This window comes from Macaca nemestrina, chromosome 7 (assembly GCF_043159975.1).
Source record: "Macaca nemestrina isolate mMacNem1 chromosome 7, mMacNem.hap1, whole genome shotgun sequence".
Taxonomy (NCBI): Eukaryota; Metazoa; Chordata; class Mammalia; order Primates; family Cercopithecidae; genus Macaca; species Macaca nemestrina.
Window position 1 is genome coordinate 132,777,309 of NC_092131.1, and position 25,957 is coordinate 132,803,265.

The following is a 25,957-nucleotide window of genomic DNA, read 5'->3' on the forward strand; positions in this document are numbered from 1 at the left end:
CGAGTATTTTCCCCCCTGGGATGAATTTCCACATAAAATAAATGTCTTGTCTGAATTAATCTTATTTTTAAAAGGAGAGAGTCGTCATATTGTAAAGACAGATCATAAAAAGATGCATCAATCTGTCAGGAAGGCTGGTTAATATGAGTATTTGTTTAGCACAGACAGTGTGCCCTGAGGCATCTGAACTCCCAGGCTGGGCTGGTGCTGGGCTTAGGCCCTGTGCACACGATTTCACGTGTATGCCCAGGGCATCCACAGTCCTTCTGGACTAGTTTTGGGCCTGGATAGGGCCTTTTATTTTAATACTTAAGCCATTCAGGGCCAGCAGCATATTGATAATGGGCACGATAGCAGCCTCCCTTTTTGAAGAGCCCAGGGAGTGACCCCTGACGTGGAGGGCCAGTCCCTTGGCTTAGGCCTGAAATACTTTCACTTGAAAACAAATCAATATTCAGGATCTTAGACAACACTACAGATAATCTGTGCATTTTGTTTTACTCTTAAAAAATAGATAAAAGCCATACAAAAGTACATAAATTAAAAAGTAAAATATCACATGAGTAATGCAGGAAGTGAAACCTTACTCAGGTAGCACACAAATACAGGAAACAGATAACGGGAAACCATTCAAGTCCTCCTTTGCCTCCTCCACAGTTAACCACTGCGAACTGCTTGGCATTTGGGCATCGTTGGCCATCAACAAGAAAATGCAGCAGGATGGCTGGCTGACTTTTTTCCTTTCACCAGATGTTAACAATGCTGTAGACACATCTGGGCCCAAGACAGATTAGGGCTGGCTTCTAACTGTCTTTCTGTGTATTTTTATCTATTTATCCCCACATGATATACATATATCATTTATTTTCTGTGCTATAAATAGGATCATATCAAAGACTTGGTACTTGGTTTATTTTCTTTTACACGACATTCTATTTTGGGTTTCTTTTTAAAATAAAACCATAACAGTAATAAAACTTAAACTTTACAGAAGGGTAAAAAGGAAAACAAAAACACAAAATCCTTTCCTTCATTGTATCCCTCCATTCCCACTCCCCAGAGCACACAGATAAATATATTTTCATGTATCCTTCTAGAAATGACCATTGTAAATGCATACACAAGGGCTTAAACACATACATACTTGATCTGTTCACTTTATAATAAGAAAGTGAGAACTCAGAAAGGTCAAATGATACACCCAAGGTCACACAGCAGCCTGGGGCAGAGGCAAGTGTAGAAGTCAGTGCTCTGCCTCCCAGAGGGCAAAGGTTTGTCCACTGCATCTCCAACAAGTTGGCCCAGAGCCAGTCTCGGCTAATGTTCCTCATCCCTCCCTACCTTCGACCTTGTCTGCCAGTCTGGTGACTCTCCATGTTGCCCACACCCCCTCCCCTCCCACGAATGCCCCTGGCTCAGTGTATTAATAGCCTGCACTTGTGCGGCTCATCCGGGAGTGGCCTGCCTGATTGGTCATTTCAGGAATGCCTGCTGTCTCCCTCAGTGCTGTCCTCACAGAACAATGCAGTGGCGCCTGGCAAAGTGGTTCAGTGGGCTTGTGTTTGTGCTTTTGTGCCTCAAATTACAAGTGACAATTAGGTGCAAAAGACCCTTTGTAAGGATAATTCCATTTAAGTAACCCCTTGCCCTGGGAGGAACCGACATCCCGTCTATTCTCTGTGCTAGGCTTCGGGTCCACATGTCTGGCCCTGGGGAGTTTGCCGCTTGATGGGTGAGGATGGGCACACATGCTGATAACTGGCCTTTGCTCCTTCTCGTTTGTCTTTGTGTGTGTCAGCCTTATCTGTTGTGGGCCCAGATGTGTCTGCAGCATTGCCAACATCTGGTGAAAGGAGAAAAGTCAGCCGGCCATCCGGATGCGTTTTCCTGTTGACGGCTGATGATGCACATGGGCACATCTGGGAAACATCCAGATGGCCAGACCATGCGTGCTATCCACTCACATGTGTGGTCCTGCTGCCTTCAATGACATGTCCACTGGGGCAGACAGAGCCTGCACCTGTGAACTCTCCCCGAGCCAGGCCTGTTCAGCTCAATTGGACCTCACCGATGGACATTTTGTTGCAAGGAGAAAAGAGGAAAGCCCAGAACTGGACACTGGGTATGGGGAGGGTCGAGTTTTGCGGGGAAGGCGGCGGTGGTGAGAAGCTGACAGCTAGAGAAACTCTGACCTTGAGCATGAAGTCTCTTGACTTCACAGAGATGGAGCCTGGAGGTTTTGCCTCTAGTGGGGAGCTTTGGAACAGGGCGCTGTCTTCCCGGCCCCTTTCTTTTTGATTCACGGCCACTCAGGGACCAGTCTCACTTCCTGGGAAACAAACCCTCTCGAGATCCGTGATTCTGCAGCGCCCTCTCGTGGGCAACTGGAATCTGTCTGGAGAGAAAACCTCAGGACACGGGCATACAGTCGTCACACATGTGGGCATTCATGGATTTTAGAATCGTATGTCCAAGTCCTTCCACCTGCTCCCACTCACTGTAATATTAAGTCCTAAACGAACAACTAACTATCTGTATATATGGGTGGGAGCCTGGTGGAAATTTGTTACAAGACAGCAAAGGACTGAGGACAGGGCTCAAAAGTGTTAAGGCGGTGTAGATAGACTGGAAAGAATCCAAAATGGTGACATGCGAATGTGTGTGTGTATTGAGTGCATGTGTGAGACAGCCTGTGCTAAACAGATTCTGCCACGTTTCCAAATGATTTGGGCACACCCTCTTTACATCCTCCAGCCTAAGTCAGGACACTCTCTTTAGTTTCCTTCTGTGCTCCAGAGAGTGTATTGTCCAAGCCTTCCCAAGCCTGTGCAGAAGGGAAAGTACAGACTCAACAGAGGGAAAGAGGTTCCAAGAGTGTGTGGCCTCAGGCTGGTAAAACTCCAGGTGTGAGTTTCCCCGGTGGGTTGTGTGCCTCCCCAGGCTTGCTGGAAATTAAACACAATCCGGTTGGAAGGCCCCAGCACCAGGTCTCCTGGCCCTGTTGACTCTCGGTCCCGGTAGATGGAGGCTCGGAGCAAGTGTGATCCCCACTTTCCGCCCACCCAAATCGAATTAGCCTCTCCTAGACTGCAGGGCTGGCAGCCAGGCCCCACTCCTCCTCTCACATTCTTCTTCCTGTTCCTCCTCATATCTTAAAGACCACATCCTCACTCCCATCCTGATCTGTCCCAGTCCCCAGGGTATGTTTTGCCTTCCCCTCCCTGGGGCTTGCCTCAGCTTCTTCCTCCACCATCCCTTCCTATTGCCCCTTTCAAAAGACAGCTTTCCCCTACCTTCATTCTTCCATCTGCCCAACTGGCTCATCCCCTGCACGTCACACCCAGCCTCCCCGCCGCCCCCAATCTGCTGCATCCCAGCCCCACCTTAGATAAGGGATGTCATCGTCCAGGTTATGATCTGGCTTCTTCACCTCCCCCTTCCCAACCATGGACTTCCAACCCATGGAAAAGAAAGGTGCCAGCTACTATCCCATTGGAAAGTGCCTAGTTCCAACCCCATGATGGCAGCCTTGGGGAAGGGTGCTTTACACTGTCAAGAAGAGAACCTAGCAGGACTGACTGCAAGGTGGAGGATGCCCAGGAAATGTGGGGCTCACAGGACCTCATGGTGTGGCACAGATGGAAATGTCCAGATCAAACGGAGGAGGTGAGGCCCCCCCCATCCTCTGCCCAGGGCCGCTCCTCCCCATAGTATGTACTGAGAAAGCCTTTGCTGCCTCTGCTGTTCCCCCCTGTCCAGACAGGGACAGATGTAAACAGAGGCTGGAAAACAGAGATAGAGGGAACCAGGAGGGGAGAAGTGATGTAGACGTACGAAAGCCTGGAGCAGCAAGGAGCTGCACTGAGGTGGGGGAAGAATGTCTTGAGCACTTGGCATCTCATTTCACCTCACAGCAACTGTGACTGAGGGATGGCATCAGCCCATTTCACAGGCGAAAGAAACAGACATGGGGAAGCTTCCAGGGCCACACAGCTTGGGTGTGGCTGAGCTGAGCTTCCGGGCTTAGCCTGCTTCATCCCCAGGCACTTGACCTTTCCACGACACAGAGAGAGGCACGAAAAGAGGCTGTCTCCATCTTGCTTCTCAAGTGACTCAGCACACAGAGAGAAGGAAGAGGCCAGCATACAGAGACTGGAGAGGCTCTGAGGGACGCGCCAGGAGAGAGAGGGAGATGAGGAGACGAAGACACAAGGAGGGGCAGGGAAAGATGCTGCTTATTTCTCCCGATGCAAATGGATTTGGTGGAAAATACATATTTCAGGTTTCATTCCCAGATCATCAGAATCAGAATTTCTGATAGTGGGACCAAGGAATGTGCATTTAAAGAAGGTTCCTCCAAGTGGCAAGGTGTGCTGAGATATCTGCACCTAACTTGAAAATGCATGCAAAAAGTCAGATAAGTTGACAGATGGAAAAGAGGGAAGAGGAACTGATGTCCTATGTGATAAACAGAGCAAAATATTAACGGAGGAGTCTAGAAAGTAGGTAACACTGTTCACTGTATGATTCTCCTCACTTTTTGTATGTTTGAACAATTTTATAAGATGCCGGAGAAACAAGCTTCCAAATGACTGTGATGATTGGGCAGGTTTGGGACCATGGATGTAGGGGAAGGCTCCGTCAGAAAATGTTTGGGGGAGTGGTTGCCCTCGAACCCCACCCTCAAGCTCCAGTCACCAGCCTCTGGTTTCCTCAGTTTCACAGCAACCCCAGAATCTACAGCACACTAAACAAGGCACTGTCCCTTCCCCTGGGTTCTAGAGGAAGTTCATTTGTCCCTTGGGGTCTCCTGTTTACCGCATTGAGCAGGATTTGGGGGTACCTAGGCTTTGTCTTATTGGGAGGGTTGTCTGAGGCTGGTCCCTGTGGGAGTGTTTATACTAATGCGATGAAGCAGACCCATGGTGTGGATTTGGGGCACAGCTTGGAGAGGTGAGGCTAGAAATTCTCTTGGAAAAATCGGAAGCTGAACTTCTCACAATGGCCCTTCAGCACCTTGGCCAGAGCTGGGGAGCCACAGAAGAAGACCTGCACCTTGCCTTTCTTCTCAGCAGCCACTTTCTGGAACACCTGGAGTCAGTGGGGTTGAGGAAGAGAAGAGGAAAGATAGGTGGAGTTGCTGACTCACCAGTGATACAACTGCCCGGAGGTAACAGCATAACAGGTCGGCAGCAATAAACATCCCCATTTTCCACAAGGAGCTGCATGGCACAGCTGCTGGATTTTACAGCAGAGTTCGACACTCAGCCATTCAACTAACAGCCATTTGTTCAACTGGCAACATGACCCAGAACCCCAGGGAGGGGACCAGGGCCAGAAATAAGTAAGACCCAGGCCCTCCACTCAAGGATCTGCAACTGTGGGAGACAGGCACTAAATCAGATATGCAGAGAGATGCATACAGTGCTCTGGGACTCCCATGGGAGTCTGAACCTAGTGTTAGTCCCCAGGGCTGGCCACCTGCTGTGATTTAAATATCTTTCCTGATGTCAGTCTTTCCCCCAGAGAGGACCCTTTTCTACCCCAAATTCTGCTTATGAATTGCCTTTTTCTGAAAGTCCTCTTTGATGCCCAAGCACTCACCACGGACATTCCCCTCCCACTCAGCTGTCGTGACCCAGACATGGGGTCATCTGCAGCACTTTTAAAAGCAGCACCTTCTGGGCCACTTCCTGCAAACTGTATACCCTGACAGGTGAGTGTTCAGGGAAGGAAAATAATAACGAAACCCATCTAAGAAATAAAATAAAACGATTGCAAACTATTTCATGTCTCTGTGCCTCAGTTTCCCCATTTGTAACAGGCGATGATAAGATCTGGTGTTTTTCCAGGTCCTTGTCCACTCAGGCCTTCTGACACTGGTCCATAGGGAGTCAAGGCTGCAGGGGTCTTTGAGGTCACAGAGACTGACTTCCTCTCTGAACAGATGGGGAAACTGAGGCTAATGACGGAACAAAGGCTAGTGATAAAGCCAGTGTAGGTACCCTGTTTACCTTTTGCACCATGAGGTCCCTGCTGGACTCTGAACTCTTAACCTCACACTTTGCCCCTGACCTTGCCCCACTGCTGCCTCGGGCTCTCAGCTTCATCCATATCTGCAAGCTGCAGGGCTCCAGTTGGCATTACCTTGCTCCAGTCAGGCCGCCCAGGCTGGGTGCGCGTCTGCAGCCCCGTGATGGAGTCTTTCTTCTCCTTGTTGGCCAAGAGGTCAAGGGCCATCTGCAGGCCAATGGCCTTCATGTCATTCTTGCCCAGTGCAGATGTCATGTACATATGCAGCTCCAGGAAGCGGTCTGTTGGGTAGGGGAAGAGGACTGCACTGAGGGTCTAGCACCCATGATGGGCGCAGGGCAGTATGCCAACCACTACCTTACCCTGGGGCTTGGAGGGAGACCCATAGGTCTTTTGCCCACTATCTGTCGTGTGACCAGTGCCATGGAGAGGAAAGGCAGCCCGTTGCTTGAGCTGGCCCTACTATGTGCATGACACACATTAGTTACTTTATATGCACGAAGGTGAGCCTCACAGCCACTCCAAGAGTTAGATCTTTTATATTTGTTTATTTAGTATTTTTGTAGAGATAGGGTTTCACTGTGTTGCTCAGGCTGGTCTTGGATTCAAGCAATCCACCCGCCTCAGCCTCCCAAAGTGCTGGGATTACAGGTGTGAGCCACTGTGCCTGGCCAAGATCTTTTGTATTTATAGAAGAAATGCATCCCAGGGCAGTGAGCATGGCAGTCCCTGGGCTCCAAAGCTCGTGCCCTTCTGTGCCTTACATGTCTGTCCTCATCCTGGCTGGGGACACAAGCCACACACATGAAAAGGTAATTTGGACTAAAGGGTCAAAGGCCGAGTGAATGGATCATAGCGTGAAGGCTACTGATATGCAGGGAAGGGCTAATGCAGACAGAGCTGCTTCCCAGAAGGGATGGGGACTGGGTTAGGCCTGGGATGAGGGGTGAGAGTAAAAGCAGAGGTGAAAGGAAGGCATGCTAAGTAGGACTAGTGTGAGCACAGAGTGAGAGGCTGGAACAAATGCGATGTTGGCGGGGCAGGGTGTGGTGCCCAGCTGGAGCCGCATCCTCGGATGGGAGCAAAAGGAGGTGGGACTGGAAAGAGATTGAGGCCAGAATGAGAAGGGTCTTGAATGTCCAGCTAGGAGAGAGGGGAAGGTTGAGAGTAACTGAGTAGGGCGTGACATAATGAAACAGCGCTTTAGGAAGCGGCATCGGAGAGCTGAGGAGACGGGGAAGGAGACTGGGACGAAAGAGCCCACAAGGCCAGAGAACCTGCAGTTCTGCGCCACAAAGTTACAGGTCTATTGGGATACCGATCCTTCAGCACTCAGGAGCTCCCAGGTGCGCACTTCCGTGTTCCATACTCAGACGTGACATAAGAATGTTATCATTTTTATGTGTGCCATGATGAGAAAAAGATTGGTGAGTGCTGCCTTAGGCTTGAGTGTCGCTTCAAGCCAGAGTTGGCAGGGCCTGATCTAGGATGTGGCAAGGAGCATTCCCGAGCTGATGATCACCTCATTCTTCTCCTCTTCCTCTCTTCCCCTACACCCACACTGAAGGAGCTTTGCCATTTCAACGTGCTTTTTTATTGTTTCCTAAGTCACCATCAGCCCATTTTTCATTTGGCCTAAGGTCTCAGCTGCTGTTACAATGCAAATGGCCCTAGGAGGGATAGCACATTTCATGTCACATGTCACTTAACCCCTAGTCGTGCTGGATGGTGTGGGAGGGAGGGAGATGTATTATGAGATGCCCACCTGGGGGACCCCCTGCTTCTTACCCTGCCTCAGAGTCACCATACCCCAGAGAGGGGTAAGAGGAGGGAAGGGGAGACACCATGGTGGGAGGGAGAAGATAAAGGGGCTGTGGAGGATGACCTGGCATGGTTTTCACCCTCTCCATCCAGTTGTGTTTCAGACAACCATCTAATTTCTGGGACACTTTCCTAAGAAAATCACCCAAAGCAAGAAAAAAACTATGTGCACAAATATATTAATTTCAGCATTTTTATGATTATGAAGAATGAGGAATAAACAAAATGTCCAGTAGTAGGAGCTTGATTAAATAATTTACGGTATAACCACTAACTATACCATTCATTAAATAGCCATTAAATACTACTACTGCTTTTATTAAACAGTTATTACTACTAGAACTTCTACTACAAATAAATTTATTAAGCAGTTACTATTACCACCACCACCACCACTAAATTTATCAAGCAGTTTATTAAGTTCCAGTCACTGTTCTATGTGTTCTGCAGATGACATCTCATCTAATTCCCATGACAATCCTATGAGGTGGGTACTAGTAGCATCCAGATTTTTCAGATAACTGCTTTCAAGGCAAACTGGTAAAATAATATGCCCAAGGTTCTATAGCTATTAAGGGTAGAGTAAAGATACAAACTTAGAATAATTGATGCTTAAGCTATAGAAATTAAAAATTATAAACCAAAAATTATTTAATGCAAACCTTGACGTATAATTAAAGTTGAAATCAGAAGCCACAAATTTCAGCTGCAGTTAATGAGAAACCCTGAAAGAAATTTGATGTGACAGAGTTGTTGACTCGAGTGGCTTTGAGAATACAAAGCACTGGGTTAGCTGTTACCCTTTGTTTACACAGATTAGGAAGAAGCAAACAGCAAATATTTATGTGCCAGTAACTAGAAAATTTAAATTAAATTTAAACTTTTCCTTCAGCTTGTCATCATAAAATTGAGTTTCTAATGAATTAATATAAGTAAAAGCATTTAAGAAAAAGAAGTCAATGGTATATAAATATTTGCTGTAATCGTTATTTACAAGAAAGGGCAAGGAGCTTTACTGAACTATTCTAAGCTTGAAGCGTTATCTTCCAAAGACTGTTGACTTGAACTTTAAGGTTCTGAATGTTTGTTATAGTAAACTAGATCTGTTTGGATAGTTTCTTGTAGAAAACTGTGTTTGATTACTTGAATGTATAAACTGTGTTTATCATAGGAATTTGAATTCACTCATGACAACCTGGTGATAATTAAAGAAAGAGTCAAATACAATCTGGTTCTAATGAACTCAACAAGTCTAAAACACTACGCCAATTCTCTTAAAAAGTCAGAAACATATCTAAAGATAGTTCTCCTTCTACAAATCATAAGGAAAACAAAACAATGACTTTAACAGATTAACATTTAAATATAGTGTAAACCCTCGGTATTCCACAAAGATGTCCCATTAAGACTATGATATGATCCAGAGAAATATTTCACCATACTTAATAATGATGAGAGTAAATGCTTAGTAAAATATGTAGAATACAGCAAACATTTGGGCAGTGAGGAGGGAGAGGTTGGAGAGGTTGAGGGGAAGACATTCAAGCCTTCTTTTCTTTTTGAGACAGCGTCTTACTCTGTTGCCCAAGCTGGAGTGCAGTAGTGCTATCATGGCTCACTGCAGCCTCAAACTATTGGCCTCAAGTGATCCTCCCACCTCAGCCTCCCAAGTAGCTAGGGCTACAGGTGCATGCCACCATGCCTAACTAGTTTTTAAAAAATTTTCTTTGTAGAGACAGCGTGTGCCTATGTTGCCCAGGTTAGTCTCAAACTTGACCTCAAGCAATCCTCCCTTGGCCTCCCATAGCACTGGGATTACAGGCGTGAGCCACCAGGCCAAAGATTCATTTTTGATAAAAGTATAAAACAAGGGACCAAACAGTTAAAGACTTCATATATACTAAGGTATTTAATCTTTATTTTAAAAAATACGAATGGAAGGAAAAAAGGGTGTCTAATCTTTTTTTTTTTTTGAGACATAATCTTGCTTCTCGCCCAGGCTGGAGTGCAGTGGCGCAATCTCGGCTCACTGCAAGCTCCGCCTCCTGGGTTCACGCTGTTCTCCTGCCTCAGCCTCCTGAGTAGCTGGAACTACAGGCGCCCACCACCACGCCCGGCTAATTTTTTGTATTTTTAGTAGAGATGAGGTTTCACCGTGTTAGCCAGGATGGTCTCAATCTCCTGACCTCGTGATCCACCCACCTCAGCCTCCTAAAGTGCTGGGATTACAGGCGTGAGCCACCATGCCTGGCCAAGGTGTCTAATCTTTGTCTTAGATCATTCTCTAAACTTTTTGATTGTCACTCATCAGAAAAAAGGTTGAGCATTCACTCCCAATAAATATATCTGTTTATCCATGTTTGTCTCTACTTACAGCTTGTATACATCAAAAATATATGTTGCAGGCCAGGTGCAGTGGTGCATGCCTGTAATCCCAGCACTTTGGGAGGCCAAAGCTGGTAGATCACTTGAGCTCAGGAGTTCAAGACCAGCCTGAGTCACCTGGAGATGACCCATCTACAAAAAAAGGAGATTAGCTGGGCATGGTGGCACACACTTTTAGTCTCAGCTACTTAGGAGGCTGAGGTGGGAGGATCACTTGAGCCTGGGAGGCAGAGGTTGCAGTGAGCGCCACTGTACTCCAGCCTGGGTGACGGAGCCAGACCCTGTCTCAAAAAAAAAAGAAAAATTTACATTGCAGTAAAGTGAACCACATTTACCCTTCCACCTGAAACAACCAGAAAAATGTACAAAACACACGAAACAATAGTTTCCAGACATTGGTCAGCAGGTGGCACCGGACTGTCATTGCTGAGAGAAGAGAAACAGATGAAGTAAACCCTACAACAGCCCTGCTTATTGCCTGATGCAGTCTCCTGTGGCGAGGAGACAGAAACTGGCATTCACAGAAGCCAAGACAGCCAGAATATTAGGCACAAGACTGGAAAAGGGAACTGCAGAAAGGAAGAGAGGAGGAGAGAAGGAGAGATGCAGGGGAGGAGGGGAGGCAGGGAGGAGGCCACTCACTAGCTCTGGAAATCTGCATAGTTTCTCCTAAGTCCCTGACTGAGCAGTAATTTGAATGTGTGAAAGAAAATGACCAGAAAAACTAGGATGGACGATACCTCGAGCTAAGCAGCTGGGAATAGTTTGCGTTCCCACTAAAAGCGAAGAGGCTTTGCCATAAATAGGGCATTAGGTAGAGTCCTACCCCACACTAAAGACTGCTTTAGACTCACCCCAATAGAAGTTAAAAGTGGGCCTCAAGAAGACCCACAGTCTTACATAATTTAACTGTGCACCAGAACGAAGTGCAGTACTATTTAAAGAAATAACACAAAATCCAGGCCAGTGGCTCACGCCTGTAATCCCAGCACTTTGGGAGGCCGAAGTGAGCGGATCACTTGAGGTCAGGAGTTTGAGACCAGCCTGGCCACCATGGTAAAACCCCGTCTCTACTAAAAATACAAAATTAGCCGGGCGTGGAGGCGGGCACTTGTAATCCCAGCTACTTGCGAGACTGAGGTAGAAGAATTGCTTGCATCTGGGAGGCAGAGGTTGCAGTGAGCTCCAGGAGCTGAGATCGCACCTGGGCGACAGAGCGAGATCCAGTCTCAAAAACATAAAAAATAAAATAAAATAATAAAGAAATAACACAAAATCCATAATACAACAACATAAAATTCATAATGTCTGGCATCAAATAATAAACTATCGGGCATGCAAAGAAGCCAGAAAATACAATTTAACCTGGAGAAAATTAGTAATTAGATACAGACTCACAAGTGACAGAGATGATAGACATAATAGACAAAAATGTTGAAATAATTAATGAATGTGCTCAAGAACATCAAAGCAAAATAAAACAAAACAAATATGATGGTCAGGCATGGTGGCTCATGCCTGTAATTCCAATACTGTGCGAGTCTGAGGCGGGAGGACTGCTTGAATCCAGGAGTTCAGGACAACCAGCCTGAGCAACATGGTGAAACCCCTTCTCTACAAAATACAAGGAAATGAGCCAGGCATGGTCATGCATGCCTGCACTCTCAACTACTTGGAAGGTTGAGATGGGAGGATTGCTTGAGCCCAATCTGCAGTGAGGCACAATCACACCACTGCACTCCAGCCTGGGTGACAAGAGTGAGACTCTGTCTCAAACAAAACAAAACAAAACAAAACAAAACAACAAATATGTCGACAAGAGAAATGGAGGCTGTAAAGAGACCCAGATAGAATATCTAGAGAAGAAAAATACAGTAACAAATGAAAAATACATTGGGTAGAATCAATAGCTATTTGAAGTCCTTTGGCTTTTTATGTACATTTCAGAATCAGCTGGTCAATCTCTATTTTTCAAAAATCCTGCTGGGATTTTTATTGGGATGGGAATAATAGATAATGTGCTACAGAGGAAAAGATCAGTGAACTTGAAGACATAGCAATAGAAACTACCCAAAATGAAGCAGAGATTGAGAAAGAAAGAGAAGAACAGAGACTCAGTGACCTGTGGGATAATATCAAACTGTGTAACTGAAGTGGCAAGAAGGGGAAGAGGAAGTAAACAAACAAAAAACAGATAAACATGTTTTTTCAAACAGCTGGAAAATTTTCAAATCTCATGAAATCTATAAGCCCATTAAGCCAAGAAGTTCAATGACCTCCAAGTATAAGAAACATAAAACCACACCAAGGCACATCATAATAAAATTACTGAAAACCAGTGAGAAAGATAGACATTTACAAGTGGTGAGATTTTTAAAAGATACATTATGTACGGGGGAACAAAGATAATGGCACCAATCATCTTGTCAGAAATGGTGCAGGGCAGAAGACAATGAGGAGGTATCTTCAAAGTAATGAAAGAAAACATAATCAACTGGTGATAATATCTTTCTTTTTTTTTTTTTTGAGACGGAGTCTCGCTCTGTGGCCCAGGCTGGACTGCAGTGGCCAGATCTCAGCTCACTACAAGCTCCGCCTCCCGGGTTCACGCCATTCTCCTGCCTCAGCCTCCCGAGTAGCTGGGACTACAGGCGCCCGCCACCTCGCCCGGCTGGTTTTTTGTACCTTTTAGTAGAGACGGAGTTTCACCGGGTTAGCCAGGATGGTCTCGATCTCCTGACCTCGTGATCCACCCGTCTCGGCCTCTCAAAGTGCTGGGATTACAGGCTTGAGCCACCGCGCCCGGCCGATAATATCTTTCAAAAATCAAAGTGAGATAAGGTGTTTGCGGTCAAAAGCCAAAAGAGTTTCTCACCAGCAGACCTGCACTAGAAAGAACCATCAGTTCTTCAAGCAGAATGGAAATCTCGACCCAAGCATGAAAAATGTAAAGAACCCAGAAATGGTAAATATGTGTATAAAAATAAAAAATTTGTTTTTCTGATTTTTAAATTTCTTTTTAAAAGATAATTGGACAAATGGTGGTACACCCATAAAATGGAATACCACTTAGCAATGAAAAGGAATGAATGACTTACTGATACATGCAACGACATGGATAAATCTTGAAGGTATTATGCTAAGTGAAAGAAGTCAGATGGAACAGACTACATATTATATGATTCCATTTATAGAAAATGCTATAAAAGGCAAAATGATAGTGATAGGAAGCAGACCAGTGGTTGCCAGGGGTTACAAGTCAGGGGACGGTGTTGACTGCAAAACAGGAAGAGGAAATTTTCAGGAGTAATGGAAAGAAATGCTCCATATTTTGATTGCAGTGGTGGTTACACTACTGTATGCATTTGTCAAAATGCCATTGTATTCATTGTATGCTTAAATTGGTAAACTTTATTGTATGTAAATTATACTTCAAAAGCCAAACACAAATTAGTGTGAATAAGAATCGTTTGAGGGGCATGTTAAAATGTACATTCCTGAGCCCGACTCTGAGAGAATCCATTTGATTTGGAAGGTCTGGGGTGAGTCCTAGGAATTTAAATTTTCAACATGTGCCTATTCTGAATTAAAAGATATGTCATGAAAAAGATAAATTATAAAAATAAAGAAATATATTTTTATAAAATGTGAATAAGAAAACAAAAATTGGAAGGGAATCCTTTAAAATGCCTGGCGTCATCTGGATAGCTGGATGAGATTATGAGGGCTTTTTTTTCCCCCTTCTACTTTTTAACTTTACAAAATATTACATTTTAATAGAACCTCCCCCCATCCTGCTTCTCAAGACATGGAATAAACATCTTCTTAAAAAGACTGAATTAGCCTGGGCAATATAAGGAGATTTCCTCTCTACAAAAAAAAAAAAAAAAAAAAAAAAATTAGCGGGAGTGGTGGCCTGCACCTGTGGTTCCAGCTACTCCGGAGGCTGAGGCGGGAGGATTGCTTGAACCTGGGAGGTAGAGGCTGCAGTAAGCCATAATCATGCTACTGCACTTCAACTTAGGCGACAGAGTGAGACCTTGTCTCAAAAAAAAAAAAAAAACCACTCTGAGTTCGCTTAATGGTTAAATGGTTCATTTTAGGTTACGTGGGTTTCATATCAATAAATTATTTTTTTAAAGATGCTGAATGCCCCTGTCCCACTCCCACTGCCCTCAGGCCCTGTCCCTCTCTTACCATGTTGAGTCTCCTGGGCCTGGTCCATCTCCAGTTTAGTCAGCAGGCTCACAAACCACTCAAAAGACCGCTGGTCTCTGTTGATCCAGATAAAGTCCACCTAGGGGGAGAGGCCCTTCAGCTCAGCGGCTGGGTCTCCCTCATTTGCAGGAGGCTCATATCTGTAATCCCTGGGACCCATATGACCACCCTGAAGTAAGCAGGGAACATTCACATACCCATTTAAGGGAGGGAAAAATCAAGGCTCATAGAGGTGAGCAGCCATGCCCAGATCACAGAGCAGCATGGCACCAGAACCAGGTTTCTGACTCCAAGGCGGGGATTTTCTCTAATATCTTCTACTGTTTACAACAAACAGTGTGTTGAAATACTAGCTTAGGATAGCCAGAAAAACATAAATTACTTTTTAAGAAACTCTTCTAAGTGGTATATACAGGATGATGAATTTTCAAAAGGCAAACATGTTTTCATTATTATTATTTGATTATATTATTTTCATTATTATTATTATTTCTTTTTTTTGAGACAGAGTCTCACTCTGTCACTCAGGCTGGAGAGCAGTGGTGTGGTCTCAGCTCACTGCCACCTCTGCCTCCTGGGCTCAAGTGATCCTCCCACCACAGTCTCCCAAGTAGCTGGGACCACAGGTGCCCGCCACCACACCCAACTAATTTTTTGTATTTCTGGTAGAGACGGGGTTTCACCATGTTGCCCAGGCTGGTCTTGAGCTCTTGGGCTCAAGTGATCTGCCTGCCTTGGCCTCCCAAAGTGCTAGGATTACAGGCATGAGCCACCATGCCCAGCCAGTATGTTTCCATTCTTAAAACCACCATAGGGTCATGGATAGGTAGCATTGTGGCGGCAACTGAATCCAGACTGCCTGGCTGTCAAGCTACGCAACCTTTAATGAACTGTTCAGAACATGTCTCAGAGGTGATGGGAACATTGAAGCAGGGGCGGGGCTCAGACATTCAGGAGGCACCAGGGGAACTCATTTAAGAGAATTCAGGGTATCGTGGGGAAAGAAAGATCCCATCAGGAATCACCTATCCGCTCCCACCTTTGCACAGGAGGATGGGCTCCTATTTTAGGAGGTGTCTAGGGGAGAAGGTCTGGAGGCCTGCCTGCAGGAGGTGGTACTCACTTTTTGGAGCTTCATGTTGTCTTGGACACCTTTGATCCAGGAGTGCTGGCAGTTGGGGCAAGTATGCTTTCTTTTCTGGTGCCTGAGGGGAGGCAGGAGGAAGGGGTTGTAAATTTGGGGCGAGACTTTTCAAGACCCCAGAAAATAGTTCAGGGGACAGGGAGCAAGGATGGGGTGGCAGAGTCCACTCTATGAGGAAGGGGAGGGATGAGACACAAAAAGGAGATGGGGGCAGAGCAGGAGAGGCAAGAGAGAGAAGAGCAGAGAGAGACAGGTGAAAGGAGAGGAAGGAGAAGGAATAAAGGGAGGAGGAGTGGAGAGGGTGCCTTGGGGCTCTGACCCAGGATGCAGGCAGGAGCACACTGTTTGCCCACCTGTACATGATACTCTGCAGGATGGAGGCAAAGGGGGTGATGCCGATGCCTGCCCCGATGAGCACGGCGTGCTCAGAGGCGAAGATCCTGCGGGTGGGGGTCCCGTAAGGCCCATCGATGTAGCACTGCGCACAAGAGGGAGTCAGAGAAGGGAGATGGAGGGGTGATGCTAGTCTCCCCTGCTACCAGGGGATGTCCCCAGGACTTCAGGACCCCCTTTATACATAGAAAGACATCTCCTGGGCTGGAACCCAGGTCTAAGTGGCTCCCAATCCAGTGCTCTTTCCACATCCTGTGCTCTCAGCACCAGCCTGGGGAGAGCTCTAGGTGTTAGAATGCAGAGCTAGTGAAAACAAGGACTCGATCCGCATCCCAGGGGTGTGTGCCTGCCACTGCCGGGTGTGTGCCGTGGGTGCCCAGGAGACAGGGACAGAGAGCACGTAGCCCTGTACACTGCACACCCATCCCTGCTCCTGGAGAAGAGACAGGCCGAGTGTGAGGTATGAGGCCGAGCACCCTTGGATATAAAGAGCAGGGGGAGGGATGTGGTTACATGACCCGGATACCTGGATGTCAGCCCATGGGGATTTGAGGAGCTTGAGTACCCACAATCACAACAGCCCTTCCTTAAAGGCAAAGACTTCATTTCCTTTGGTTGGGGCAGGCGTTCTTGCTCATGTCCACCCCTGCAGCCTCTCACCTTGATGTTACAGAATTGGTGGTTCTCCAAAAGTATCCTGGAGCCCTGCAGGGAGTAGAGCAGAGAGTTATGGGTCTTGGTGTGGACAGTATTAGGCATTTCTTAGAAGCTTCTTTGCCTTTGAAGGATAACATCAGGGATGTGCTGGTAAACTGACTTCTGGAGATAACAGTCTTGATTGTTAGCTTCTGCCCATTTCTGTGGTGTAAATCCTGCCCACCGTGGCTCCCACCATAACAACTGTGTTTAATAACCAGCTCACGAAATTCCTGAAAATTTAACAGTGGCTCCTATGGTCTAGCACAAGTCAGTTTCAGGGTGTGACTGGAAAGCACTCCCCTCCTAACCTGAAATATTCTTTTCCCTCTGCCTGAAATACCCTTTCCTCTTTCCCAGCTGTCAAATTCCTTCAGTGCACACTGTATCTTTCATTGTCCAGCTCATCTGAAGTTGCTATTCCTCTTTGAAGCTCTTCCCACCTTCTCCAAGCAGAGAAGCCAGGGTCTCCCCTGGCTCACAGTTCCCCGGGCCCTAGGGCTTTGCTCTGGGGTTGCAGACAGTGTGCTCCTTGGGGGAAGAGAGCAGGCCTCCTCTGTCTTCCTCAGGACTTAGAGCATGGTAGACAGTCAGCCCTGTCCGAGTCAGTATCTTTCCTTCTGGAAGGTGAAGGAAGCAGACCCCAGAACAGGCCTAAACGAGCCTGTGCTATTTCCTGCTCTGGTGCAGGAGGCAGAGTTAGGAGTGACCTTCACAATCATCCAGGCTGAGAGCATGGGAAGGACGTGCCCACATTCCCACGGAGCTCTGGTAAATCCTGGGTCTCCTGCTGCCTCTCCAGGATCGTGACATCATGCCATGTTGCTTCTTTGTCCAGAGATGACTGAAGGCTGCTCCCCTGGTGTGGGGCATGAACTCCTGGTGGTGGTTTGAGAGTTAGGCTATGAGACAGTTCCTCTCCTTTCAATTTTCTTTAGTCCTTCTCATGGCAACGAGAAAGCCTTCCATTCTGGCTAATGCATCTCTACCACCTCTCTAACACTTACTAACCTCTTCTCTTTTTTTCCTTTCTTTTTACAAAGTGAGAAAGGAAAGAAAGAAAAGGAAGAAAGTGTGAAAGAAAGAAAGAGAGAGAGAGGGAGAGAGGGAGGGGGTGAGAGAGAGAGAGGGAAGGAAGGAAGGAGAAAGAGAAAGAAAGAAAGAGAGAGAAAGAAAGAAAGAAAGAAAGAAAGAAAGAAAGAAAGAAAGAAAGAAAGAAAGAAAGAAAGAAAGAAAGAAAGAAAGAAAGAAAGAGAAGGAAGGAAGGAAGGAAGGAAGGAAAAGGGAAGAGTGTGGAGCACCACCTCTGGCTTGGAGCGTTAGCAGACAGGCCATCTAGCAAGAATTTAATAACATTGATTCTCATTGTTTTTACTTTCAGAGCTATCCTGTGTTCATGACATGTAATACTAGTTTTCCATTAGAGATAATAATCTTAAGACTCCTTTTGAAATACAATTAAGTTTAAAGTAATGTTGGGACGTAAGAGAAACACTAAGTAGAAAGTATTACTGGGGCAGTTATTATGCAAAAGTTGGGAAGGTAGCAGGCAGATGATTGGCTTCAGAGACACCCAGGTGATGTGTCATCCTTTCTGAACATGGTTTGACCTTAAGGCATGTTCCAAGGACCCACCATCTATGGGAAGATAAGCCAGCTGGCCCTCCTGCCTCTAGTCCCACCTTCCTCAGCCTTACTAGGCCACTGTCTTCAGAATAGGCTTCCCACCATGTGTGAGTCTCCTCTTTTGTCTTCATGTACACCAGGTCTTCGTCCTGCGGCCAGGGATCTCCCTTGGGCCTGTAGGACGTCAGCTCCAGTGACGTCCTTGGACGCCACAACTCCCTGTGCTGAGATGCAGGAATGGATGGGTGGGGGCTGTACACTCTGCTTTGTTTCAAAACAGAAATTTCTTTATTATTTAAATCACAAATCAATAACGTTAGCTTTAAAAATACAGATATAGAAACTATTAAACAATAGTGAAAAAAGTATCAGAGCACCTAACTACTCAGCATTTTCTCCATGCACTTACAGATTTTTTTCTAACACAGACATACACAATACTTTCACATAAATGGAGCATACTTTTTAGTAGCCTGCTTTTTCCACTTACTACATCTTGACAGGTTTTCCAAGTAAATACATTTAAATTGACTGAATCATTTTCTTAGGAGATTTAATATTCTATTGTAAAGGTGATCAGCAATTTATTTAGGTATTTTCCTATTGTTGGGCATTTTGATTAGCTTCATTTTCTCATTATTGTAAACAACCACCTTCTCTGAAATAGCACTTTTCCCATCCCTACCTCTTGACACTGACTTATTTATCTTTACAGCATTTATTATCACCTGACATATTATGCATATATTTTATTTGTTCATTGTCTGTCTCCCCACCAGAAGGTAAGCAGTGACTATGCCTTTGTTACTTACTGATAGATCTCCAGCATCTAGAACAGAACCTGGAAAAAAGCAGATGCTGCGCGCCACAAATATTTGCTAAATTAACAAGGAAATTACTATATTTTGTGTGCACCCGTCCAATTAGCTTTTTTTTTTTTTTTTAGATGGGGCCTTGCTCTGTTGCCCAGGCTGGAGTACAGTGGCATAATCTTGGCTCACTGCAACCTCTGCCTCCTGGGTTCAAGCGATTCTCCTGCCTCAGCCTCCTGAGTAGCTAGGACTACAGGCACGCACCACCCCGTCTGGCTGATTTTTGTGTTTTTAGTAGAGACGTGGTTTCACCATGTTGGCCAGGATGGTCTCAATCTCCTGACCTCATGATCCGCCAGCCTCGGCCTCCCAAAGTGCTGGGATTACAGACGTGAGCCACCACGCCCGGCCCCCGGTTAGCTTTTAAGAATACGTCCCTAAAATGGAGTTGCTGGGCATGTAGGTATACATATTTAAAATGCTAACACATACAGCCAGGCTGCCTGCCAGAAAAGATTGTACCAATTTATAGTGGCAGAGGTGACTGAGGTCCCAAGGAAACAGCTTTTAGTGTGTCTAGCCCACTGATCCACAATGTGCCATGACTCGTCTGATTTTGAAAGTCAGTTTCCTCCTTCAGGAAGTTTCCCTGATTAACAGCCGAGAATGTTCTGCTTTTCCTACCTACCCCTGCATATCCCAGAGCTTTGCTCCTGGTGTGGTCCTGGAAAGGTCCTCTGGTCTGGCCAAGCAAGATCTCACCTGGATTTCAACCCTGGACTTTAAATTCCCCAATGGCAAGGCAGGATTGGGCCAGGCCTGGGGACGTCTCCTATGGCAGGGTTTTCATATGTTAACCTGTCTCCCAGCCATGAGGCACAGTCTACTTAGTTTGAATTCAGCCACCCTCAGCCTCAGTGTCTATTCTTATTTCTTTAGCAGTTGCTGTGCCTCTCTCTGTTCCTCCAAAACCTGATGGCACCAGCAGCTCATCAGCTTTATAGGTTTCATCAAGGATCTAAAGAGAATAACATTGCTGATGGTGATGAGGAGGAGGAGGGGGTCCACCTGGACCCTGCTGCCTATTTCATGCAGTACTTTATGTGCATTCATTCAGTTGGTTTTTTAAATAGTCGTAAGAGAAAGGTAAGTAATAGAGGGAACTACTTCTATTTTATAGATGAACAAACCAAAGGACATGCCCAAGGCCACACAGTTAGAGAGTATTAGAGCAGAGACCTGGAGGTGGGTCTTTCTGATTTCAATTCCCACTCTCTTTCTGTTGCTCTCTTCCCCCATCTAATGGGGGACATCAGACTGGGAAGGATCTGGAGTGGTAACACTTCGAGAAGGTTCTTGAACCACAGAGTCAGCAGTTGCCTAAGCCCCTTGTGCTGCCATTTGTGTACACAGCAGTTGCTCAATAATTGATACTCACTGAGAAGAAGGAGGCAACTTGGTCTCCGTGGGCTTGCCAGCAGGTTGGACCCCTTCTCTCCAGTAGCCACCTACCTTGGACAACCTTTGGCTCTTTCTCATTGTCACACTCCTCGACAGCCTCTTGGAACCACAGCCCAGGGGGTCTGATACCTTGAAGGACTCATATAGCCTGTTTGTCCACTGGCCTTGGGACCGGATGTGCAGCCAGATAGTGTCTGAGCAAGAGAAAAGTGGGAGGGGAAAGGAGGTCCATAGTGACCGGCACCAGGGAGCAGGCCTCACCCCACCGGAGGGATTGGTGCTGGGCCTCAGCCCTCCAAGTCCTGGTTTGAATGTCCTTCCTCAGGACCAAACTAGCAGCCACAGCCACAGGACTCGGAGAGTTGATCTCTTTGGGACAGACCTTGAGATCTTTCTTGATGAAGTCAACCTGAGCTTAATAAGGGTACAGACTCCTGTAACAAAGAAAGGATCAGAGCAGCTCACTGGAAATTTTCTAAAGGCAGTGACTCTGCCACCTCCATCAGGCCAAGGTCTCACCAAAACAGGCCCTCCTGCTAGTCAATGGCTCTGCACACAGTAGGTGCTCAGTCCATGGTGGTACCAACTGCTTTCATGGTATCCATGCCTGGAATGTAATTACTAAGGTCCTCTGTTGAATGAATGACTGACGGAAATGTGGTGTAAGGTGATGTGAGTCTTCTGCTGAGTGGTACCAAACAGAATCCACAACATCAGAGTGAGGAGGATGCAAGAGATCTCCTGCTCTGAACCCTTGTCCTTTGCCTTTTTTTTTTTTTTTAACCACGGATTCTTTTAGCAGTCCTGCAAAGGCAGTGGATAGTCTCCTTCTCAGAATAAGGGTCTAAATACATGAAACAGGGATGGCCAACCTTTTGGCTTCCCTGGGCCACACTGGAAGAAGAAGAATTGTCTTGGGCCGCACGTAAAATACATTAACACTAACAATAGCTGATGAACTAAAAAGAAAAAAAAATCACACAAAAAAATCTCATCATGTTTTAAGAAAGTTTACGAATTTGTGTTGGGCCACATTCAAAGCTGTCCTGGGCCACAGGTGGCCCAAGGGCCATGGGTTGGACAAGCTTGACATAAAGTAATATACAGAGAAATTACATATGAATCCAGTTATAATTAGTTATCAAAATGTTAAAAAAAAAATTTGTGACAGGAATCCATGTGCTTCTTTGTTAATACATGAATTAATGAGCTCTAGCAGGCCCCAACCAACCCTGGGAATCAGAAGCAGTAGTGAGCATAAATACTCTTGAAGCATTGGCCGCAGCTGTAACATGATAGAAAGACATCCATGGTTTTCACTGTGAAAAAGTCAGAGGTACCATTAATGCTCCTGGGGTTTGTTACTCACATTTATCGTTGAAGAAAATGCTAAATTTCAGTTAGAGGTTAGTGAAAATAAAGATGTCCCATTCAAGTTGATGAAGGAATTCATGACCTGGTGTTACCATGTATTTTACAGAGGCTTAGAGAGGTGCTTCACAGTTTTATGAGGAGCGGATTGAAAAGTCAGGACTGGAGCTCAAGTTCTAGGATCCTAGCTCCATCCACCTTTCTGAGGTTTCCTCCTTCATTCGGGCATCAGCACCCTTAGGCGCTTGCATGCCTTGGCTACATAAATATACCCTGAAGTGCCTCAAGCAATGACTCAGACCTAGGAAGTCTCCAACAATGGTGGTTGAATTCATTCAGCCACAGTTGCTAAACTGAGTCCCACTCCTGAATCCAGTAAACAAGCTCTATAAACAAAGTTGGTATATTTGCCAGCCCCCTACATGAACCCTTTCAGCTCAGGGCAGGAGACTCTCCCAGGGTCCAAGGACAGGCAGATTCCAAACTGAGACCCAGAAGAAATCCCTTCAAGAAATGGTGAAGGTCGGGCTCATGCCTGTAATCCCAGCACTTTGGGAAAGGCGGGTGGATCACCTGAGGTCAGGAGTTCAAGACCCAGCCTGGCCACCATGGTGAAATCCCAACTCTACTAAAAATACAAAAATACAAAAAAATTAGCCATGCATGGTGGTACATGCCTGTAATCCCAGCTACTCAGGAGGCTGAGGCAGGAGAACCTGGGAGGCAGAGGCTGCAGTGAACCGAGATCATGCCACTGCACTCCAGCTTGGATGACAGAGTGAGACTCTAGAAAAAAAAAAAAAGAATTGGTGAAATATAACAAGTTTGGAAAGTTAGGGGAGAAAAAGAATGGGTGAAACACATGACACACCCATATAATATTAATAATAGTCAATAACCATATTAGTATCCATACACTGCAATACCATGCAGGCATAAAAAGGAAAAGCTCTATCTTTACTGATATACAAAGATCTCCATGACATACTGCTGCTATGAAACACTGCCTCTAGTGTGAGCCCCTGTATACAAAATCTCTCCATCTGGTTAGCCATGTAGATAGATAGAGAGAGAGAGCTGGAAGCCTATTCACCAAATAATTGGCAATGGTTTCCCTTGGATAAAATTATATGAAGGATTCTCATTTTCTTCTGTACGTATTTTGATATTGTCTGAGTTCTCTGAGAGCACAGACGTTCTTCACAGAGTAGAAAAGAAAAGGAAAAAACTAGGGAGAAAATAGCCTCACCCTCTCCAACCTCTACCTTTGTTCCATGGTACGTTGAGGGCACAATTCAGGTGATTCCAAGGTAGGGGGTATGCAGCGCCACATGTGGAAACCCTGGCCTTGGGTCTACATTGTGAGCTGAGGGATCTGGGCCAGGGGTCCTGCTGGGCTGGGTCTGGGAGGCATCCTGAGTGACACTAAAGCTTGTAACCAGGATGAGTCAGAGAACCCCCAACACGCAGGGCCGGGTAACCCTCATGAGGCCAAGCAAGGGTCTTACTGTAATAGGTCACTCAAGGCCTTCCCTGTTGGAAATGTCAGTGCAAGCCACCCTTGCCATACTTGGAGGCACCTCTCATGGTGGGAAGAAGGGCAGGGGTCCAGGTGGCAGCTCCAAAAACAGCCTGGGACTGGAAGGAAGGCACGTGCATGGGTGAAAGTCAGAGGACAGCTGAGCAAAAGCGTCAGCTGAACTGTTCTGTGTGTGCTGGGGACCCAAAAAGCAGTGGGAATGGTTCAGGGCTGGAGGAGAAGGGTGTGAGGGATTCTGCTGCCTTGGGGCTCTATAAGGCCCAAGTCCAGGTGGGAGTAGGGAAACCTGGTCTCCCATCACAGCCCTCTTAAAAACGCCTATATCCTCTCCTAAGCCAGGTACTCCTCTGCTTAAGAACCATTCACGGCTCCCAACTGGCTGCTCCATCCATCTAGATTCCAACTTTGCTTCTGAAATCCTCCTTAGTCCCATCCTAGCTCTAACTGGCTTTGCCAGCAACATCACCTGCCTTTCATGCTCTTTTTCTCTCTCTGTATGTCCCTCCCTTCTTTCCTTGCTACTCCACCTGCCCACCCACCCCCTCCCCATAGCTCTAGCTATAGGAGACTCTTCTGAGTTTCCAGGTTCTCATGTTTTTACTTCTGCTTTTCCCTCTGCCTCCTCCCCATCTCCTTCCCTATCTGGTAAACTCCTACTAGCCATTCAAAGTCCAGCTGAATGCCCCTGTGTCTGCAAAGGCTTCTCCCCACCAAGCCAGGCCCTCCCTGTAAGACTTCAGTGCAACTGGTACAGCCCTTGCCATGCTAATGGATGTCTGCATGCCGGCTCCCACTTCAAAGAGAGCTTTTTGAGGCTGACTTTGTGTTTCTGGCCTTGTTCAGTGCTGTGTTCCGAATTCCCACCCTGTACTTGGCCCACAATGGGAACTCAGTGACTATGTGCAGAGTGACTGGAGGAGGTCGCCATTACCTTTTTGCTCAGGAGCACTGCTGATGGTGAAGGGGTGCCACTCATAGCGAGCGATGGTGGGGATGTTCAGATACAGGTAGTCACCAGGTCTATAATGAAAAAAAGGTGGCCGCTTGATGAGGAGATGAGTGACCTGGGAAAGAGGAAGGAGATCAGTATCATTCCTGCAAGCCCAAAGCCACCAGGGGCTCCAGGATAAGAGGGCAGAGGCTGGGCTGCCTTCCTCCTCCATAAAACAGGCATGCCCCGAGACACGACACTCTTCTGTGCTTCTGAGTGGGGGCCCACCTCAGCAGCCAACCTGCCGATCTGGAAGTGGGCAACAATCCTAGAGGGGGCAGCCAGGCTGCGTCTGAAGCAGGGCCCCTGGTTTTACGCTGCTTCTCAGGGTGTAAGCACTGCTTTTTAGTGGACCCTCTGTGACGTGTCCCTGTGATGCCTCCCTGGCTGCTCCAGCCCTTTCTTGGAACTTCGACCAGTGCTTGGCCAGCATTCCAACCACCAATGCGCATCTCTCCTTGGACAACAACATCCTTCCAGACAATTGCTTCAGAGCACTGTGCTATCTCTAGGCCTCACAGCAATTGTATGATGCAGGTACTATTTTCTCTCTACTTTAGGGAGGAGAAGAGGAGGCTCAGAGAGGTTAAATAACTTCCCAAGGCCACTGGGTAAGAAACCGTGGGATCTGAATGCAGCTGAGGCTGTTGGATGCCAGAGCCTAGACACACAGCACAGCCTTATTCTTCAGCCTCCCAGGTCCTCCAATGCAGTGTGTCCAGAGCTGAGCCCACCTAGAACTGCCTTTCTTTTCTCTTTTCTGATACCACTCAGACACCTGGGAGACGTCCTAGACTCCATCCTCTCTGTTGCTGCAAAACACAACCAGTTGCTTCTTGAGTCTTTCTGTGATGTGCGCCTGCCTCCATCCCATGGCCTCTGCCTCAGTGTCAAGGCCCTCATGAACTCTCATCTTTGTATTTGCAAGAACCTCCCCCCAAGCCCCCTCCAAGTCACCTTCCACAGAGCAACTAAAGAAATCTAACTAGAGTATAAATGGTCCCAGTTTAATAGCACCATCTCCTCCCAGCATGCTCAGGGGTTCCCCATGGCCTGCGGGGTGGGTCTCCTAGCTCAGGAGGCCCTTCATGAGCAGGCCTTACTCATCTCTCTGGCTTCCTCCTGGCAACTTGGCTCCAGCTATGCCTAATTACCTGTGGTCCCCCAAGCACAGTATACCCTTTCACAATTCTTGTCTTTACCATGCGGTTCCTCCTGCCAGCAATACCCTTCTTTGTCTTCTCTATCCAACAAACTCCTATTCATCCCTCAAAACCCTGATATGGCATCTTCTCCCTTATTCTGAAGTTTTCTCTGACCTCCCAAAGACAAAGGGTTTAATACCTCCAACAACACAGCCGTGCACTGTAATGAAAGGGCTGGCTCCCCTAGAAAGCAGGACAGTGCAAAACCTTCTGTTTCTCTGTAACCTAGTTCAGGGCCTGGCACCCTGTAGGCACCAATAA

The 25,957-nt window shown here is 46.6% G+C and overlaps 1 protein-coding gene across 1 annotated transcript in view; it reads right to left on the reverse strand.

Annotated features, from left to right (window-relative positions):
- Positions 1-532: 532 nt before the first annotated feature.
- The window catches only part of LOC105492989 (NADPH oxidase 5), a 47,171-nt gene continuing 21,746 nt past the window's right edge, over positions 533-25,957 (reverse strand). Inside the window, exons 9-16 of the mRNA XM_071101141.1 lie at positions 24,432-24,564; positions 20,641-20,783; positions 16,655-16,699; positions 15,955-16,079; positions 15,581-15,662; positions 14,437-14,536; positions 6,148-6,314; positions 533-5,091 (exon numbers count right to left, since the gene is read on the reverse strand). Of these exons, the coding sequence (XP_070957242.1) occupies positions 4,960-5,091; positions 6,148-6,314; positions 14,437-14,536; positions 15,581-15,662; positions 15,955-16,079; positions 16,655-16,699; positions 20,641-20,783; positions 24,432-24,564 (927 nt within the window). The 3' untranslated portion in view covers positions 533-4,959. The remainder of the gene's footprint in view (positions 5,092-6,147; positions 6,315-14,436; positions 14,537-15,580; positions 15,663-15,954; positions 16,080-16,654; positions 16,700-20,640; positions 20,784-24,431; positions 24,565-25,957) is intronic.